This window comes from Gavia stellata, chromosome 4, assembly GCF_030936135.1.
Source record: "Gavia stellata isolate bGavSte3 chromosome 4, bGavSte3.hap2, whole genome shotgun sequence".
NCBI lineage: Eukaryota > Metazoa > Chordata > Aves > Gaviiformes > Gaviidae > Gavia > Gavia stellata.
Window position 1 is genome coordinate 83,431,904 of NC_082597.1, and position 19,515 is coordinate 83,451,418.

General features: G+C 42.4%; 1 protein-coding gene across 1 annotated transcript; it reads left to right on the forward strand.

The window, feature by feature from the left end:
- Window positions 1-4,047: 4,047 nt before the first annotated feature.
- Window positions 4,048-17,264, forward strand: TIGAR (TP53 induced glycolysis regulatory phosphatase). Its single transcript, XM_059816869.1, has 6 exons — window positions 4,048-4,109; window positions 6,216-6,253; window positions 8,445-8,566; window positions 12,701-12,778; window positions 15,279-15,389; window positions 15,810-17,264. The coding sequence occupies exons 1-6, from the start codon at window positions 4,078-4,080 to the stop codon at window positions 16,266-16,268; spliced, it is 840 nt and encodes a 279-aa protein (XP_059672852.1). The 5' UTR covers window positions 4,048-4,077; the 3' UTR covers window positions 16,269-17,264.
- Window positions 17,265-19,515: the final 2,251 nt, after the last annotated feature.

The window sequence follows — 19,515 nt, forward strand, 5'->3', positions numbered from 1 at the left end:
ATGACAGTAACGCAACTCCTACAGCTGCAGCAATTCCTGGAGCTCCTCCAGGAGCTGCCTGGGCTTTCCCAGCCTTCTGGAAAGCAAAATGTTTGAACCTTCTCATTTCTCTGACACCTCACCTGAACTGTCTTCATGAACCAGAAAGCCTGCAGCCGCCTCTTGAACTTTCACACTCGGGTGGGGGGGGGGGGGTGGGGGTGTTGCGCAAATGAGTGTGAAGTGCTGCTGTTGCAGGAGCACGGAAGGGTTTCTGGTCAGTGGGACAGTCCTGAGGGGCTGGCTCTGCTCCCTGTTTGCAGCTGGTATATCACCCTGAAAACCATCTTAAAAATAATTAAACACGTTCCTAAAGTTACTTGTCCATGAAAGCAATTGCTGTAGTTGCCGCAAAGGTATTGCGCAACTGGACGCAGCACGGTCTCCGTGTTTGGATTTGATCAAGTTATGAATTTCTTTGTGCTAGCATGTCCTTTAGAGGCATATTACGCAGGGAGAGGAGTGGGAGAGGAAAAAACCCAAAGAAATTCAGCCTAGGTTTCTGCTGGCCCAGTGTACTTGTAAAGCAGGAAGCAAGATCAGATCCCGAATGACATGCAGGCTGCAGGGAATATAGCCCTGCTGATGGTTTCAGTTCTGTGTTCCTAATTGCCAACCGTTGTTTCATGAAGACTAGATAACTCGCCCTGGATTGGTATCATCTGATGTTAGTGACATGCGATCCCTATGATGACGACATTACTCGATAGTCAACATTATTCAAGTTTAAAATTTTTATTAGAAAAAAAATTTCTCATTTGAAAATGTTTAATCTCCAGCTTCACAAAAGCTTTTCCTTCCTGAGATGCTTTCCTCAAAATACCGCTCCTCATCTGATGAGCTTCTGTGCTCCTGTTAGCAGTTGTGCTTTATAAATGCTTTGTTTCAGTGGGTCAATTTAAAAAAAGAGGCTCATGAACACAGACTGACATGCTGTGTTACAGCAGATCAGAGACATTACTGAGGAGGAAGAAATGAAAAAGAAGAATGTTAATGCTCAGGAAAAAATGTGCACGTGCTATGAAGATGAAGAAGACAGGAGCAAAGATAAGAGGACTAAACAACAGAAAAGGGAAACATGATCTAGCAGTCAAACCACTAGGCTGTAAGTCAGAAGCTGCAGGCCTTTCGAGCCGTTGTCTCACAAACCCGAACTGTCTGACTTCAGAGGAAGCCTCTTTAAAACTTTGCCTGCAGGGCTGTCACTCTTGCAAAAGGACCTGTATCAAAACACGCACTTACAAGAATATAGACGCTAGCAGTGGTGACTCATATTTATTTCTTGTTCTTCTAAAACATGCCTGAAACACAGCTGGGGTCTTATCACTGTAGCAAAACACAGTTGTTTTTCATGGTGATACAATAGAAATATGTCAGAGCTGAGTCATTTGGCACGGACTCGTTTAGAGGCTCGACATGTCACTAGTCTCACCCTTTGAAAATGTCAGTTCTGGAAGCTGTGGAGGAGAGGCACTGCAGAAACACAAGGATATGCCACACTGCCAAGGGAAGATACAACAGACCCACCGTTGCATTAAATATTTAATTTAGCATCTGTTCTAAACTGCTATCAAATGAAAAAAATTATGTTTTAGTCTTCATTTAGAAATTGTTCAGTGTTAAAGCACAAACAGGTTTCAAAGTTAGGACAGATCACTAGGCAATACAGAAAAATTTCTCAAATGACTGATTTTTAGATAGCATTTATTCCATCCCGTTGTGAAATCCTAAAGGAAATACACTCAGCTATCTGACCAACTAATATTTTGCTCTGTAATCCATAAAACTTTACCTTTCTGAGGGGAAAAGGATGATTTGCGGTCGCTTCTTCCGTTACTTCATCCATTTTACCAGGAGTAATTTCATAATGCTATTATTTAATGATAGCAATTGGGTCTTTGCTCTCATTGTCTATTAAAAATCACCATTAGCAAAATGATTAAAATACCAACTTTAAATGCTATTTTCTTAGTTCTTGTGTGCTATTATAGCTCCTTGGATATTTTTGTTCTCCCTTAAGTGACTTCCCCATTTATTCCCTTGCTTTTTGCATCCATAAAAGACATATTACCTGTTATTGTATTCTGCATCAATAACACAGTGACAATTTAACCAAATTTTTATGGTTAATTTCCTAAAATATCAATCATTTTGAATCCTTAGTATCTCTAGCCAGCAGGACCTTTCCTGAGGTGAATGTTATATTTCTGTGTTGAGGAAAACATCTCCTATGCCGTATCCTTGCAGTTTGCCAAGATGTACACGTGTTTTTTCATGAATCTTCAAAAACGGGAAGTGGGGAAGGAACGGCAAAATAAATTCCTACTTTTGTAAGACTTTTTTTTTTGCTTTGCTTTTTCACTCTCACTAGGGAAAGTGAGAGTCTGAATGTCAAACCCTAGCAACTGAAGGAAGAATCCCCTTACTCACCCAGCAAGTAGTGCATAGGCAACGAGAGCGTGAACTACAAAATGCAGATATGTCTTGTATCTTCCCACAAATGCCGTCAGTTGGCCCAGAAAGAACACAGCTAGGCAGAAGGAGAGCTGATTTATTTTATGTAGCTCAGATGTCAGCTTTACTCCCGAGTTTGAAAACATCACTGTGATACAGAGTTTGTAGGTGGTAGGTTTGCTTTTCTCTCTCCCTGCCAACTCACCTAATTCCTCTCTCTGTTATTTCCCGAGTACAATGGTGGCGTGGAGCAAAAGTGGCCTCTGTCCAACAAATGAGTCTGCAACAGTCTTCATATGAAGCTCACCCATCCCAGGACTACGGGTCCCAAAACTGTATTCCACCAATCTCCCATCTAGATCCCAGGAGCTGAAATGATAAATAAATAGTTAATGATAAATAAATAAGTGAATAGGACCATTTTTGAGAAGATACGTGGGGGCTCTGGACTCCTGCCGCAGAAGGACAGCACAGGTCTGGCTGGTTGTGGATATCTGTGTTGTGGATGATGCCAACACCACACGCCGCTTTGCCTTGCGAGCTGCTGGTCTGAAGCCGTTGCTTCAGAATGGCTCCCATCTTTGCCGATGATTACTCGGGGGTACGATTTGGCTTCCAAGACTTGTCATCGATTTGTAATTAGAGTAATTTATCCAACTATTGATACTACTCTGAGCAAAGTCCTGTTGCCGATTAGTGTTCTTAATTTAGTTGATGTAACAAGGCTGAACATCATCAAAGATGACATCTTCTGCAATGTGGTAAACTTACTCAACTCTCTGGTCCCAGAATCGTGAGATTTTCTGAAAACTATAGAGTTTTAAAGTGAAAGCCATCTGATTATAATTGGAAAGTAAGAACGTAGAATCGTTTAGGTTGGAAAAGACCTTTAAGATCATTGAGTCCAACTGTTAACCTAACAGTGCCAAGTCCACCACTAAAGCGTGTCCCAAAGTGCCTCATCCACATGTCTTTTAAATACCTCCAGTGATGGTGACTCCACCACCTCCCTGGGCAGCCTGTTCCAGTGTCTGACAACACTTTTGTGAGGAAATATTTCCCAATATCCAGCCTAAACCTCCCCTGGCACAACTTGAGGCCATTTCCTCTCATTCTATCGCTAGTTACATGGGAGAAGAGACCAACACCCACCTCCCCACAACCCCCTTTCAGGTAGTTGTAGAGAGCGATGAGGTCTCCCCTCAGCCTCCTCTTCTCCAGACCGAACAACCCCAGCTCCCTCAGCCGCTCCTCACAGGCCTTGTTCTCAGCGTGTGCCTTAAAAAAATGCTTCAGACTGCAGAGACCTCCCCTTTAATTTTAAAATGACCCGGGACCCAGGGCGGGAGGGGGCCGGGGGCTGCCCCGGCGGGAGGGGACACGCGCTGCCACCGGCTCCGGGCCCGCCCCCTCTTCCCGCCTTCCTCCCAGCGCCGCGAGGGGACGGCAGGGGGCGGGCCCGTGACGTCAGCGGCGGGCGCGCGGCGGCCGGGCGCCGCAGTGCGGGCAGGAGGCGCCGGCGGCGTGGTGAGGTGAGGCGGGGTGAGGCTGGACCGGGCCTGCGCGCAGCGGTGCGGCCGCGCCATGGTTCGCTTCGGGCTGACCGTCGTCCGGCAGTGAGTACCGCGGCACCCCCGCCCCGCCGGGGCCGGGCCTTGCCCTTCCCCCGTCTGCCCGCTGCGCACTCCGTCCCCCGCGCCGGTGCCGGGACGGGGCGTGACGTCAGCGGAGTTCCGCCCCCCCCCCCGCGTTGGGCGCGCGCGGCTCCCTCAGGGGTAACGCCTCCTGTCCGTCGGTCGGTCGGTCAGGCGCGGCGGGCGGGGAGCGCCGTGAGGGAGCCCGCGGGCGGGCGAGCGCTGGCCCGGCCCTTGGGGGAGGCGGGGGGGCCGCGCTGTGCGCCCCGGCGGTACCGCTGCCGGGCCGCGGGCTGGGCCCGGAGGGGCTGTCTGGTCGCTGCCCTGGTGTTAGCAGGTCCGGCTGGGAACGGGAGCCTGCTCCGGTATGCTTTGGTCAACCAGATGGGTCCGGCCGCCTCGGAGTAGCTCGGTGTTGGGGGAAGGGCGGGGTTACACGCCACGTTGGTCAGCGCTGTCGGTGAACTCTTAGGTGGCTGCACGTAAGACCTTTCTCCTGCCAAAAGCTCTCTGGTGGGGCAAAGAGCTCCTTTAGGAATGGTAGTCTAACGTTTCTACTGTGAAGTGTTAAAGAATTGGTGTTTGTGACTTGGAAAAACTCAACGATTTTAACTTTCAAGCTACAGTGGATATAGACAAAGATTTCTCATTAACTACATTAAGTAGATCCAGCTTCCTGCAACTGACAGTAGTTAACTGTTTAATTTTTATGAAAGCTAAACTTTTTTTCCCCTTTAACATAACACAGTTTAATACTTGATCAGTGCAACTGGAGCAATGACTTTTTTTTTTTTCCTTCTGATTTTCCTCCTGTTAAGAGTTACTCTTGACCTCCCTTAAGGACCTGGGTCTGCTGACTTGCTGCTGTAGTTGCAGCCTAACTTTTACATCACCTAGAAAACACGTGAGCCTGAAACAATTTGTTGCACATGCAGTCTTCAGGTGGGACTTTTGCAGACACTTCAGAAAGATCCCAGTTCGTTCACCAGCAAATGGATGGAGTTCATCCATCACACTGTGCTTGCGTGTGCTGTGCTATCGTACGGCTCCTTGGAAAACTGCACGTTTTGCTCTGCCCCCCACCTGCACCCCAGTTGATGACCAGCAGGATGGACTCCATCCAGCCTGCTGTGTTTTCCTCAGGAGGCTGGAAGTAGCTGTCATGCCATGGGGTGAGCCTGAAGAATTAAACTGCTGCCCCCTGTGCAGGAAAGAGTTTAAAGTGTGCTAAGTTACAGTGTTTTCTCCTAAAAGTACTGGCTGCCTGTGATCACTTACCTGTTTGGGGCTCATCTTGAGAACTTCCGCACAGCAGCGTTGATAGCTCTCTGTATAAAAACCAAGTGCCACGTTTGGACTTAGTCCTGCAAAAAACTTAAGCACGTGACGTTTCAGTCAGGTGAGGAGTCTCAACAAAGTCAGCATGCTTAACTTTGTTCATGTCAAGTGCAGTTGTTAGATTTTCCCTCCTGAATAAATCTGCACATGGTTTTAGTCCCTCTTCTCTTGAAATACCGTCAGTTACGGTTTTCAAGGTAGAATATTCTAATTCTTAAAGAAGGTGATGTTCAGTCCAGTAGTTTTTCTACAGCTCTGGCTTCTTAATGCTGTGTTGCTTCAAGGTTGTGCAGCGTGCTCTGCTGCTATCTTTGATAAGCTCTTGAATTGGCTTCCCTTCGAAGCACAGCAGTCCGGTTGGCTAGCACACGCTTTTCATAAGAGGACTCCAGAGTCTTCCTGCATCTTCCCTCTCTCCAGCATAGAGGTGTTATTGTAATAGATAAATTATGTTGCATTTATAATAAATTTAAGAAATTACTTCCCTTCCTTTTATTCCAGGTAGGTTTGTCTTAGTAAATATTGATGGCATGATTGGGGTTGACTGCTTGAAAATGTTTTGGGGTTTTTTTTTAATTGTAAAGTCTTCAGATTCGTTGTCTTTTTGAAAAGAGGCTGTGCTGTACTATATCTCATTTTTCATATTCAGACTCTGCTGTTCCCTGTCGGTATCTCATATAATAATGTTTTTGAACATTCAGTAAAATAATTGTGAGTTAATTTTTTTTTTGTTTATAATCTCTTTTTCAGTGGAGAAACAAGATACAACAAAGACAAGATACTACAAGGTTGGTATCAGTTACGCTGCTAGCTTGTTAGAGATGGAAAACTATTCTTCCCTGCAAAATGTGAAATCCTGTAACCAATTGCTGAAATGTTAAGTATTATTACGGAATAATACTGTAAACCTTAAGAGACTTGATTTGTAAGCCAGGATGTTAGCTTGATAGCTTTACAGAACTATGAAGATTCTAAGTCGGGCTCCACAGGATATCAACAAATAGTGATGCATTTCTGGTATCAACAGGAGTATTAGAATAGTACCTTTTTCTAACCAGGGAAAAAAAAGTTGCCTGTAATCAGATAAAGCAATAGCAGCACCTGTTACTAGGGGTGCCAGAATGTCCCATAGCACTGCGTTAAATCTCCGTAGTACGAAGCCTGGGAAGAGGGCTTCTGGGGCGAGAGCTGCAGCCGTGGTGAAGAACCAGCCAGGGGCACATATGATGGAGCTGGTAAAGACCTGCAGAAGGATGGATAAAGGTCGTGTTGTAAAGGAGACTGTTGCCGTAAGAAGGCAATCCTGTCACTTGCAAAAAAAGCCTATGGTAGAGCAAGGAAGGATGAAAAGTAAGGATGAATGCTTGAATTGTTCAATCCCAGCTCTTTCTAGGAAGGCAGTCTTTAGACAAAACATTTAAAACCAGACTGCTCCTTAGTGACTGCTGATTTGTACACCCAGAACTGAAAACGCTGAGCTGCTCGCATGTCTGTTGTAGGAAAAGCGAGGCTCACCGCTACAGGGGACCTAGTGGGGTCGTACTCTGAATAAATAACCTTTATATAATGCTACATGCTGTGAGGAAGAATCGTGCTTCCAGATTTTCCTACCTCTGTTTTGACATTGCGATTTACAGTTCTTGTGACATGGCTTTGAGCTCATAATAAAGTGAATGAAGAATATTCCCCTGCTTGATGTTCTTAAAAGTACCAATGATGTCTTTTAAATTCTCCCTCTGTGTCAAATGACATGCAGTGTAGAAAGTGAACGTTGCCTTGTGTTTCGAGAGGTGTACGACCTGTACCAGCATGGTGGGGTCTGAGATCTCACATGGCTGAATTACAGATGAGGTGCTCAGAACTCAAGTTCTCCACTTCTGGTGCCCTGTCTTTTGCTGTTGGAAGCATATAAATGATTGTGCACTTGCTTGCTGAAAATTGGTTTTGTCGTTGTTCTGGATCTGAGGAGAATTGCACGTGCTCTGCTTTGACTTCCTACAAAAGTAAAATCAGTGATACAAGTGTGGACGTAGCAATTTGTTACAGGTTTGTCCCTTTGCCACAGTTCTCAGTTTTCCTGCAGGCTCTCTGAGCTGTGACAGGAGCACACCTATTTCATTCAGGTCAGATTACCAAAGTGCTGGTTCTCTCAATGCTGTCCTAGAGCTCTGTCCGTAGCTAGTTTCACAGACTACTCTGGCTGAAGACAATTTTTGGAAGGGTTGCTGCTTTTCAGCTAGGTTTGTTTGGTCAACATGCTCACTATGCAGCTGCATGAGCGTTAGTGTCAACATGCAAGGTGGAGCAGGGGAGAGGAAGAGGCCACAACAGATTGTGTTTACATCAACTGTAAAATTCTTGTGAAATGGTGTCTTCGGCAAAGAGCGTGCGCTGCTTTCTACATTACACAGAATCCCTTCTTGTTGCCTCATTTCTTCAAGGCATTGTCAACATTAGGGAATGGGGAGGAGCAAGCATTTCATATTTGTCAAGACTTGACTCTCCCGATGCGGATGTGTTTTCTGTATATGTATTTTAATATCAACAATGTTATCTCAGTTGTATTGTCCTTTTTCTTATTTACAATCAACAAATCTGTTTATAGAGTTTCAGTTGTGAGATTCCTCTTCCAGGAAGCCTACCAGTGACCATTCTAAAAAGGGCAAGTGATTTGAAATGACCATTCACGTTTAGAAAATGTAGGCCTCTGGTTTAAATTTGTCATATGTATACATTAATACAAGTAACATCGTTAATGATCCTTCTGTCTTCCTAGCCTGTACTCCCTTTTTTCATACAATTTGTGTGACTGAGTTTAGGGAAGACCAGAGGAACAATGACTTTTACTAATGGTTGGCTTTACTGAAGGAGAATCATTTTATTACGACGGAGCCGATTCTTTATTGCTGCCATACTTGCTCAGCTGCTAACTGGTCTAAAATGTGCATGACTTAATGTTGATGGGTTTTTCTTTTGCAGGTCAAGGAGTGGATGAGCCGCTCTCTGCAACTGGTTTCAGACAAGCAGATGCTGCTGGTTTATTTCTCAGTAATGTGAAGTTTACTCATGTCTTTTCAAGTGACCTCCTTCGAGCAAAGCAGGCAAGTGCTTCTTGAGGCAACTGAATGTAAATATTAGCTTCAGAATTTGGCATTTATTTGCTATTGATGATGCAAAAAAAATACAGTGACAAAGAGCCAAAAGTTATTTTGATGGCCTTAGAACTGCAGTTTGAGTTGCGTAGGGTTTGCGAAGGCCTCCATGAGTGAGGAAATTTCAGTGAGAACAGCTCAGTTAGGAAGTGATGAAGGCCCGCTTGCTTTGCAGGGTGTCATGCAGTGTTGTTCTTACAGATTTGCCATTATTTTAGATGTGCATAGGTTCTTGCTAAGGGGGCAATCGGGACTTAGAGGTAACGGAAACTGAAGCCAGTTTTTCTTTAAAGAAAGCAAATTGGCTGCAGTATTGTTGTACTGTCTTATGCATTGCGGCTGTGTGCTGTGCTTTTCTGAAGAATGCAGACCAATACAGGCAAGATCAAGTTTTGATGTGAAGTCAGTATAAGGATCATTAAATGTGCAGAGAGGTTGGATTTTGGCAGGAACGTAATAGCACACCTCTCACCTTGATGCACTATTTTGATAGGTTAATTAAAGAGGAAAAAATGTTAATTACTGAGTGGGATTACGTGTGATTTTGTGTGCAAGATTAAAAAATACTCAAAAACTTAGGGAAACGGGACTTTCAAAGGTAGAGGCATAGATCGGCTGTTCTAGGAAGGTCATGTCTCCTGTGGAAGCCCTGTCCTTAATTCTTTCTTCTGTTACTGATGCCGTGATTTCAGGAGACATGTAGGCTTCGCGTGATTGAAACTGCTAAGCGATTCTTGATAGCCCTGCTGGTTGCTTGCTTTTTGCTCTGTTTTCCTGCTGCAAAAGTCTGTGCAGCCTTCCTGTAAACCAGATCAACTAAATCTAGCATAAATCCCCTTTTTTATCTTAAAACATACATCATCAACATTGCTCATCAGTTTTGCAGCACAGTCCCATAAACTGCTGTAGCAGCACAACTTAGGCAGAAAACAAACTAGAGAGGCAGGGAGGGAGGGAGGGATGCAATAATTAGAGGTTATTAAACTGCATGATAACTGCCTGACAAGTCACTTCCTTTAAGTGTGTGAATGGCAGTGATTATATTTAAAAACATTAATAGTGCTTTATAACGTTCATCAGACTGTCTGTGCTATGTGCCTGCCTTAGGCAAATTGTTTTTGAATGCTCAGCCGCTTGAGAGTGAGGTTGGTAGTTTTTTTTCCTTGTATTAGAGACAGCTTTTTCCATGAGAAGCATTTTCACTCTCAAAATGTAGAAGACAGGCCTGAATTTGTTCTTTGCATAAAGGAAATGTGTTTTGGCACTTGTTTGACAAGCTCTCCAGACTTTGTGGCAGCTTTTCCAAAGATGTGTAAAGCTGCGGTTTCCATTTGCTTGGAACTCCCTTTTTTGGCAGCTGCAAATCTATGAAGAAGTGTCCTTTACTACGCTGTCACTTCATAGCTCAAGTATGAGAGGAATGTATGACTTCCTGTGCAAAAGAGGAAAAAAGAGTTTTTTAAAGAAACTGTTAGTGGTAAAGCTTAGTTCTCCTTGCGATGGCTCCTGCCTCAGCTGTAGTCAGGGTGTGTACTGGTTGCTGGAACCAGGAGTGGAATGCGGTCCTCTGGCCACTGCCCATGGCTGACAGCTGAACCTTCAAGCCTGAGCGGGATAGGAGAAAACAGGGATCACAGCATCACAGAATCATTAACGTTGGAAAAAACCTGTAAAATCATCAGGTCCAACCATCAACCCAACACCACCATGCCCCTAAACCGTGTCCTGCAGTGCCACGTCTACATGTTTTTTGAACATCTCCTACTGATGGTGACTCCACCACCTCCCTGGGCATTCTGTTGCAATGCTTCACCACTCTCTCAGAAAGAAATTTTTCCTAATATCCAGTCTAAACCTCCCCTGGCACAACTTGAGGCCATTTCGTCTTGTCCTGTCGCTAGTCACTTGGGAGAAGAGACCAACACCCACCCCTCTCCAACCTCCTTTCAGGTAGTTGTAGAGAGTGATAAGGTCTCCCCTCAGCCTCCTCTTCTCCAGACTGAACAACCCCAGTTCCCTCAGCCGCTCCTCATCAGACTTGTGCTCCAGACCCCTCACCAGCTTCGTTGCCCTTCTCTGGACACTCTCCAGCACCTCAATGTCCTTCTTGTAGTGAAGGGCCCAAAACTGAACACAGGATTCGAGTGTGCAAAGATGTGTTCAAAGAGAGTTGTACCAGCTGGGCAGGAATTCCGAGAGCTACCGGAGATGCCAAGTGAGCAGGTATAGGAAATGCAGAGAGAGGCTTTGCAGGGAAGCCTGTTAGAGATAATAAGCCTAGGAGGGAGGGTCAAAGACTAGCCCCAGAAATTAGCAGTGTGGAAGGGAGCAGGCAGACCTGCAATGTGAAAATAATAAAAAAAAAAGACTAGTTGGGCAGACTGGTTTGGGGTGTGAACAGAGCATAACTCCCTAAGACTTGTAAGCTCAACAGGGCGTAACACCAAAGTCTGCAGGGGAATATGGGGCCTACTGTGGGACACTCGTGCCATTGGGACAAGAACTCTGCAGCAGCGAAGGTGGGTTCAGGGCTGGGACACGCTGCACCCTGAGAAGTATGAAAGAAAATCTTTTGAGTCTTTTCTGTGTGTAAAGTGGGGCTAGTATCCCTTCTCTCACTGTGGTACTGTGAAGATTCAGGAACCTTTCTGAAGCATGCTGGTATTCTAGTAATGGATAGTGCAGGAAAGGTGTCAGGAAGTTAATCTCTTCTTCAGAGCAGATTTTGGTTTCAGCACAGTAAACGAGGCTTCATGTTTAATATTTACAGTTCAGAGTATGAATCTGTGCTCAGTAGGTGAATGTTGTCTGTTCTGTCCTGAATGAGATCTCAGTTCTGGAGAAATTTCAGAACACAATCATACAATTAACTGTGCTATTCATATATACAAGGAAGTTGATTCAACCCTATCTGAATTTTGACATTATTCTGTGACAGAAATTTAAAGTTGCAACATAAAGCCTTTCCTAAGCAATGCAATAAATAGGTCATAAAATCTTGTTAGTACAGCAAGGCTGCTTATTATTTGACAGAATCCCAGGAGCCTTTTCAAAATGAGTTCTTTGAATATCAGTTTGATGGGACGTGGATGTTTGCATAAGACTTCCAGCTGATATTACCAGTCACAGCTGTATGCGAATCCAGTACAGTCTTCACGCTTTGGGGTGTATAAGAACAGGAGCAGGTTAGCTGTCCTTTAGTTCCCATTATTGGCTGTGGCAGCCAGCCAGACACGCTAGAGCCTGTATTAGGCAATACTTTTTCCAAAGTGGTATCAGAATTTCTTCTTGATCAGCTGTCGTGCCCTCCCTACACGCCCAAAATCACATGCTTCGCTGGAAGAAAAAAAGATATATAGCACAAAACTCAAGACATCCAGACTATTGTTAAAAGCAAATTAAGCCTCTGTCTCTTGGCCAGGCTCTCAAAAGGCAGGTGAATACAATAAGCTAGATTATTTTTTTTTCCCCCAAGTGTATCATCCAGTGCATTTCTCCCTCGTAACATCCAGGCTGACACTTCAGCATGCTGCCGACAAACACCCTCCTGCCTCTTAACTGCTTCAAGAGTATTTAATTTCTGAGGTGCATTAAGTAGCCACTTGCCAGAAAGTAACTTAATTTGTTAGATGCTATGTTTTTCACAGTCGGATTAACGGATCAGTTTTTAGGAATGTACTACTTGTGAGTCTGACCCACATACTATGTGTAAAGAACGTGTCGGCATGATTGCTTTGTGAGTGGCAGTATACTCAAGAGAAGATGTGGCTTTTATCCCAGTAAGTCCTGCTGCTGCCATGTGTCTTGCTGCCTACCTTTCACGGGTGCTAAGTGTCTTCAGCTGTTTTGGGCTTTGAATTGTGAAGGAACTTTCAGAAGATTGCAGCTTTTCTGCCTTCTATGGCCTGACGCAGGCCATATGTCCAATTCTGACAGACACTACTAACTGAAAAACTTTTTATCTTGTTTGTTTGGGTGGATGGGTACTACTGATGTGATTCCTGTTGGCTGTGGTGGTGTAAGATGGTCTAGCTATCCCATGAGAAAACAGCTGATTGATGTGACTGTATATTCACTTTTTAGACTGCTGCCACAATTCTAGGAAAAAATAAGTTTTGCAAAGATTTGGAAATCAAGTATGATGCAAGACTTCGAGAGAGAGTAAGTGCCAGAAGAGTTTGTTTTAGTATTGAACACTGAAAAATTTGAAAATGTAACTTACTGTGATGCATACCTTGGCTTATTAAATGGTAGATTTAACAGTGGAGAGCACTATTTGATGTGTTTTTAATCACTGAAAACTGAGCTCTTCACATCAGGTGCTATGAATTGTTTGCAGAATTGTGAAGCAAAGCGAAAATTTAGTGATCAGTGCTGTAACTGTGATGCTTTAATGATTTAAGTAAGGTAAGATTTACATTGAGAGGGAATTATCTTAAATGTAATAAAAAGCTTAGCTCTGTTTTCTAACCCCATGTGTGAAGTGTTAAAGATACTCCCTCTGCCTACATTCTCTAGCCTGATGGCACAACTCGGTGTTGGCTTTTAAGCTGTTTATACCTTTTCATTTGCACAGAGACTACTGGAAGGCTTTCTGCTGTCCATAGGACAATCTGCCTTCATGATTAGCCTCTCTGCCTGGTAACAGGCATAGTTGTACCTCCTGTCTGTTTTTAAGTATGTCTTGATCAGAATAAACTCCGATGCTGGCTGTTTCTCCTAATATGAATCACCTTTCAGATGCTACATTGAGAGTGTCAGCTGAATTTTAAATAAGGAAATGCTACAAAACCAAAAGTGGGATGGCATATTGCTAGCAGGCAAATAAGTGTTGAAGGAGCCGAACACGATTGCAGCGTTTCCTATTTGGATCTTCTTTTTCTGTGAGAAATTCCAGTACTTCCCCTGAAACCAGCAAGTTAAATGCCTCCCAGTCTTCTTTAGTTGCCTTACCACCTGACGTTTTCAAAAATATTATGGGTCGTGATGCAGGATTTTAGAAAGAATGATCTTAAGTCTCTGTTACATTTTCTTTCGTCTTTCATGGTGTTTGTACGGCTGTATGGAAATGCCAGTACAGTGTCTGTGGGCCACAGGTTGTAAGTCACTACTCTGGATAACTGGAATTAAGTTTGAATTGCATGAAAAGAAGCCAAGCCCTTTAAAAGAACATATGTTGTTGACCCTATTAAGAAAGTTATATACTCTCATGACTTGCTTTCATCAGAGAAGTCTGGAAAAATCTTTAAGATTAAGATTTGATTTTCAGCTGTTTCAGAGCACTTATTTCTTCACATCTTTCTTAGCATTCTTAAATTGCCAATATTTTGCTTTAGAGAAATGGTTTGAGAGGCTGAAGTGAATGTGTTTCAGTACATTTAAATGCTGAAGACTGTAATAAATTAGTTGTGGCAGCTAATTGCATATCCACAGCAAGCAGATAGTGACATAGAAGTCAAAAAAGCCTCAGTAATGAGCATGTGTCTGTATCCTAGTCATCAACATCTGGATTTCTGGAATGCATGTGAGTGAGTGGTTGACAGTATAGCATCATCTCTTACTTTCTCAAAACATTCATCAAAACTGCAGCGTTTTCACTGTCTTCAGATGTTTCAAGGAAAGACCAAAGCTTTCCATTTGAGTACATTTTTCATCTGTTAGCGAAGTATTAATCTTCAGAGGGAGAAGTATTAATTCTTTTTACCATTGTTAGAGATGTGCCTTGGAAAGATCTTCAAGGTCAGAAACGGTGATGCACATCCAAGTGTATCTATCTTGTAAAATACATTACAGATGATAAATACTGTGTTTTATAATGTGACTTCTAGTGATCCAGAATAACTATATATGGGTTCTTACTACTGTTTCTCATATGGGCCTTGCATTTGGAGGTCTCAGGAATAAGCATGTCATTGAAGATACTTAATTGCATGTTCTCTGAGTCCATTAGCATGTGTTTTTAAGATCTTTTTTGCCTTTCTTGTTTTCTGAAAACACTGTCCACAGCAGTAATGTATGTCCTGAAAAAATGGGGGGAGGCCTTATTATTTATTTCTAATGGGTAGAGTGCTTGTGTTTCTTTGTCTCTTTTTTTTTTTGTCTTTTTCAATAATTTTGATTTTTAAAATGGCCTCCTTCTCTGTTGTGGAGATTTCAGAGGTCTGTAGGGAAATTATTTGTTTCGTTTCTTGTGAAAAATAATTCCCTGTAGTCTTTCTGCAAATGAAAAGTAAATGGAGTTTATCCTTGTGTGAACAGCCACGTACAGAGGTGTTTGCAATGTAACCTCAGTTACAAAGACATGTGAATTTTGTACGCTAAGAGTGAGTGTCAAGAATGTAGGAAAAAATCTCAAGGCGAAGATCAGGCTGAAGGTAGTGTTTTGAATGTTAGTACTTTAAATGAGATGCTGCTCTTAATGTATTCCTCTACCGAGCAGGTATCTATATATACACTTTATATACATACTTTTAACTTAAATAGCAGATACAAAGATACCTCCTCCCCCAATATTGGGATAAAATGTAAAAGGTAGCTACGCCTGCACGTTACACTTGAGAATCCAAGGAAACAAAGCTGTTAAGAGGTGTTTGCATTGGAAGCAGTACTGGAGACTTGATATATCTTGCTAAACCCGCTCTTTGCAACTTGCCTCTTACAGAAATACGGTGTTGCAGAAGGAAGGCCTTTGACTGACCTCAAGGCTATGGCCAAGGCTGCTGGAGAGCAATGTCCTTCATTCACGCCTTCTGGAGGAGAAACACTGGATGAAGTATGGTATTTATTTATTTGTGCCCTACTTTCTAGGCCATTTTATTAGTGCAGATGCAGCTATTGCGTACTTAGGAACATCTTATTGAGAGATTAGCCCAACCAAAGGTAGCTATTTTTCTAAGCTAAAAACACTACCTGACCTGATTGCAGTGACTGCCAAGTAGGGAATCTCTTTAGAACTAAAATATTGATTTTGAGATTGTGAAGCTCTCATTTGCAGGGGGATGACAGCAATTACTCTCAACCTTGCCTTTGGAGGGCAAAGGAGTTTTTATAGCATTCAGTAACTTACCATTGATTTCTGAGTCTTGTCTGAGATAAATGTTTGTCTTTTAACTGAAGTAGTTATATCTCAGATTTCTGGAAGCCAAAGCCTCTTGCATTCTTCACAGTCTACTCTCCTGACCTTTCTCTTTAGGTAAGAGAACGTGCAAGGGATTTTTTTGAATTTCTGTGTCGGCTAGCTGTTGAATTGGAACAGAAAGAGGAAGACATGTCTGGTGCGGCAAGCAGAAGCTCAGGAACATCTGAAGAACAGTTAGTTTTCCCTTGGACGAACCACTGCAGTGAAGCAGAACTTAGCTCCAATAATGGTGGAGCTTCTAAAATACTAGATGCCAGTATATTAGTGGTGAGTCATGGAGCCTACATGAGGAACTGGCTTAGTTATTTTGTGTCGGATCTCAACTGTATTTTACCAACAAATTTAACAAAGTCCCAGTTGTCTTCTGTTAGTCCCAATACAGGAGTTAGTCATTTCATTGTAAAACTTGAAAATGGAAATTTGTTAAAACCTGAAATCACATGTGTTTGTCTTAATCAAGACTCTCATTTAGTGGATGTGGGAGCTGAATGTGTAGCTCCAAAAGTGTTTTAAGCGTCTTAGTAGGGGGAATTGGTTTTAGATCACCATTATACTAAGCTTGGGAAAGGTATCTGTAGTAATTACTGAGATTGACTGGAGTTATTGACACTACACTGCAAAACTGAAGACATGCAACTGCTTACCATCTTAAAATAACACAATTTGCATGGTCCTAGGGCCCGATATGAGTTGGCACTAGAGAAATAACACAGATGTTCTTTATGAACAGAAACATAATACTTCCAGTCACTTGCATATCTGCTTCTACAGTGCATATTTTTAAAAACTTCTTTTCATTAGCTCATAATTATTTAGTTATCTCCAGGTAAAAGAGTTGGGGAGGGGAGAGGAATGTTACCTCAAAGATGAGCTATACTGTATTCCTGTTTTATTACAAAATGCTATATTGTAATATTAAACATATATGTTGTCTTAAAATAACTTTTTTGAATGCAATAGGATAACCTAAAAATGAGCATTGCCTAGTGGGAAAGGTTTGGTACAGAGTCAGGGGATGTGTTCCTGCTCTGATACTAAACAGCTGTGAGACTCTGGGCAAATCTCTTTTCCATTTGTAAAATGGGGATGATGATACACCTACCTCGCAGGAGAGTTTTGTAAGAAATTGTTAGTGTTGTTGAGACCTCTCTTGAAGAGCACTGTACGCAAACATAAAGTATTTATTTTTAACTGTAAGCAGGTTGAGGAACCTCATGTGCACGTAGTCGAAATAACGGTCTCTCTTGTGAAAAGGAACCTTATCAATAGGGTGAATTGTACCCGACTGGAATCCTACTGCCAATTGCAGTCGTACGCTTGATGGATGAGTATTTTTGCCTAGAATTAGGCAAGTTTGATTGCTTGATGATTGCTTATAGTTGCTGTTAGTACTGCATTCTTTCCCCACTGGGGTGTTTGTAGTGTTACTGTGTAAGCTTATCTGACTTACATTATTTATAATATCCACATATGTTTTCTTCATTTGCATATTTTAAGCCTGTTTTAAAAAAAAATAAAAATTAAAGGCTCCTGAATAGAACTCCATTTCATCTGTATTTCTTTTGAGGTAAAAATCTTTGTTAATATTACTCTATGAAGCTGTGCTCAGATCCTAGAACTTCCATTTTTTTTTTTTTTCCGAAAAAACCCCAGGCTGGTCTTTTACTATGAAAAAGAGCCCTTTTTAGGGCTGATGGATCAGTGCTATCCTGACTCTTACCTGGAAGAACCACTGATGTTAAAATGCTAAGGACATACTTAAATATCTTGCAACTACAAAATCAACTGTTTGAATGAAGTTTTAATTTTTTGTCACTTTTAAATGACATTTTTAAATGTCATTTAAAAAATATGCTGTCCTGTGTACTTTAAACTACTTGGCTTCTTTGCCTTGAAGCAGAGACTTGAATTTTGAGGAGGAAAAAGAGGTTGCTGTTGTTTTCGTGAAGAGGTGGGTACCTATACTTAACTGTGGCCCTACTAAAACACAGCAACAGCATTATTTAATCTGACGCTAGTGACTGTACTTTGCTCCTTCCATTCCTGTGACTGCGATTCAGGAGGGAAGTTCTGGTGCTTGCTACTTGAACACGGAATGGGGATCTCCTTCCCTTCTTGGTGCTGTTTGCCCAGCGCTAATACCGCTAATGGAGTGGGATGGAGTGGGAAGCATTCAGCCCTGTGGTGACCAGAGGTAGGCTTCCAAGGAAGAACCTGGTAGAGGTAGAACCTCCAGAACCTGGAAATGAACCTAAGGCTTTTTACTTGCAGCAAGGCTTGTTTGTCTAGCAAATATCCATGAAACTGTCTGCTGCTGTGTCTGAAAACCAGTCCGTAGAGAATAAAGCAGCTTACCTGATGTGCAAAGATGGATACTAGTAGCTGGTGTCAGCAAGGATTGGTCTTTCAACCTCAACATTATATAATGTAAAGGACTGGATGCCCTTCGGTTGGGGTGGTAAATTTAAATTGGAGTTCCATACTGAACTTCTGCGTGGATAGGCTAAGCTTGTTACTTATTGATCAACTGGCTTCCTTTCGTTTCTTTACAGCTACAGAGGAAAGCCACTTCGTTATGGCTCCTCTTTCCCCATATGAGGCAGTTCATAAATGTACAGGTGTATCTGGGCAAAGTTTTGTGACTAGGGGTTTTCCAGCAAACATGAAATCTTCATAATATAGAATCCTGGGAGACTTAAGATTTGTCAATAACATAAAACCAAGCTTTGGTCAAAATGGCTCTATTTCAAGTTTAATTTTATATAAGCAGCCTTTGTTCAAAACAAAGGTATCCTTAAGCAAAGTGTTTCAGTGTTATTCAGAAGTAAAATTCCTGAATTCAAATAATTCACAATAAAATGTTTAGAAAATTAGTAATTTTTTTTTTTTCGAGAAAGCCAGCCAACTGGAAAAATCCTTGGTAGACAACTATTATGGACATGATGCATGATCACCACCCAAACAGTAAGTTTGTATTTGTGAAATTAAAAAGGGCCTGTTTCAAATCAACAGCACAGAGTTGACAGTGGTAGCTTGAGGAACTGCTCAAGACTTGTTTAAAAGTTTCCACAGGTCTTTTTCACAAATAAGAGAGTTCATTCTTAATACACTAAAGGAAATAAGTTGTGTACGTAGGAAGGGAAAATGGGAGTGTGGGCTTTTGCACAGACTCCTTGAGCTTCTTTTGAAATGTGTCTTCCTAGAGGGCTCCTGAATACTAAATTGACGATCACAGCCAAAGAAGGTGCAAAAGTTTTAATTATGACGACTAACAGAGTTAATGGCGGAGGGTGGGAGTTCATTCTTAGTTTGCCTGTCCCTGGTAGTGCCTGTTTATTTCAGGAAGGCTGGTTACGTAGCAGGAGACCCTCCTGCTGGTGCTTTAAATAGATTGAACTTTTCTGTAATTGCCGTGTCCTGAATCTGGTCAGTCATGCCAATAATGCTTCTTGAAGCCAGAGTAACCAAGTTGAGAACGTGCATCCTTCATCAGCTAGAAAATGAGTGGAGACCTAATAAGTTTTCCTGTGTAAGTCGGTAACTTTTGTCAAATATTTCAAAACACACCTGTGATTTCTGTGCTTCCCTTAGTTTAAAAGACTCCTTCTTCTTTCTTGCCTACCCTCCAGCAGGTTAATTAACATTCTGTTCTTACTGATGAGGTAAATACCTTAGGGGGACATTACTTATTTGTTAAATCCTTTGCCGCTTCTTGGGTAGTACTCTTCCCGTAGGGATTTTTGGCTGTTCCTCTATAGTG

Coding starts and splice junctions, on each gene's coding strand:
- TIGAR (XM_059816869.1), top strand. CDS start 4,078: ATGGTTCGCTTCGGGCTGACCGTCGTCCGGCA. Junction 4,110..6,215: donor GGGCTGACCGTCGTCCGGCA/GTGAGTACCGCG, acceptor TCTCTTTTTCAG/TGGAGAAACAAGATACAACA. Junction 12,779..15,278: donor ATGCAAGACTTCGAGAGAGA/GTAAGTGCCAGA, acceptor TGCCTCTTACAG/AAATACGGTGTTGCAGAAGG.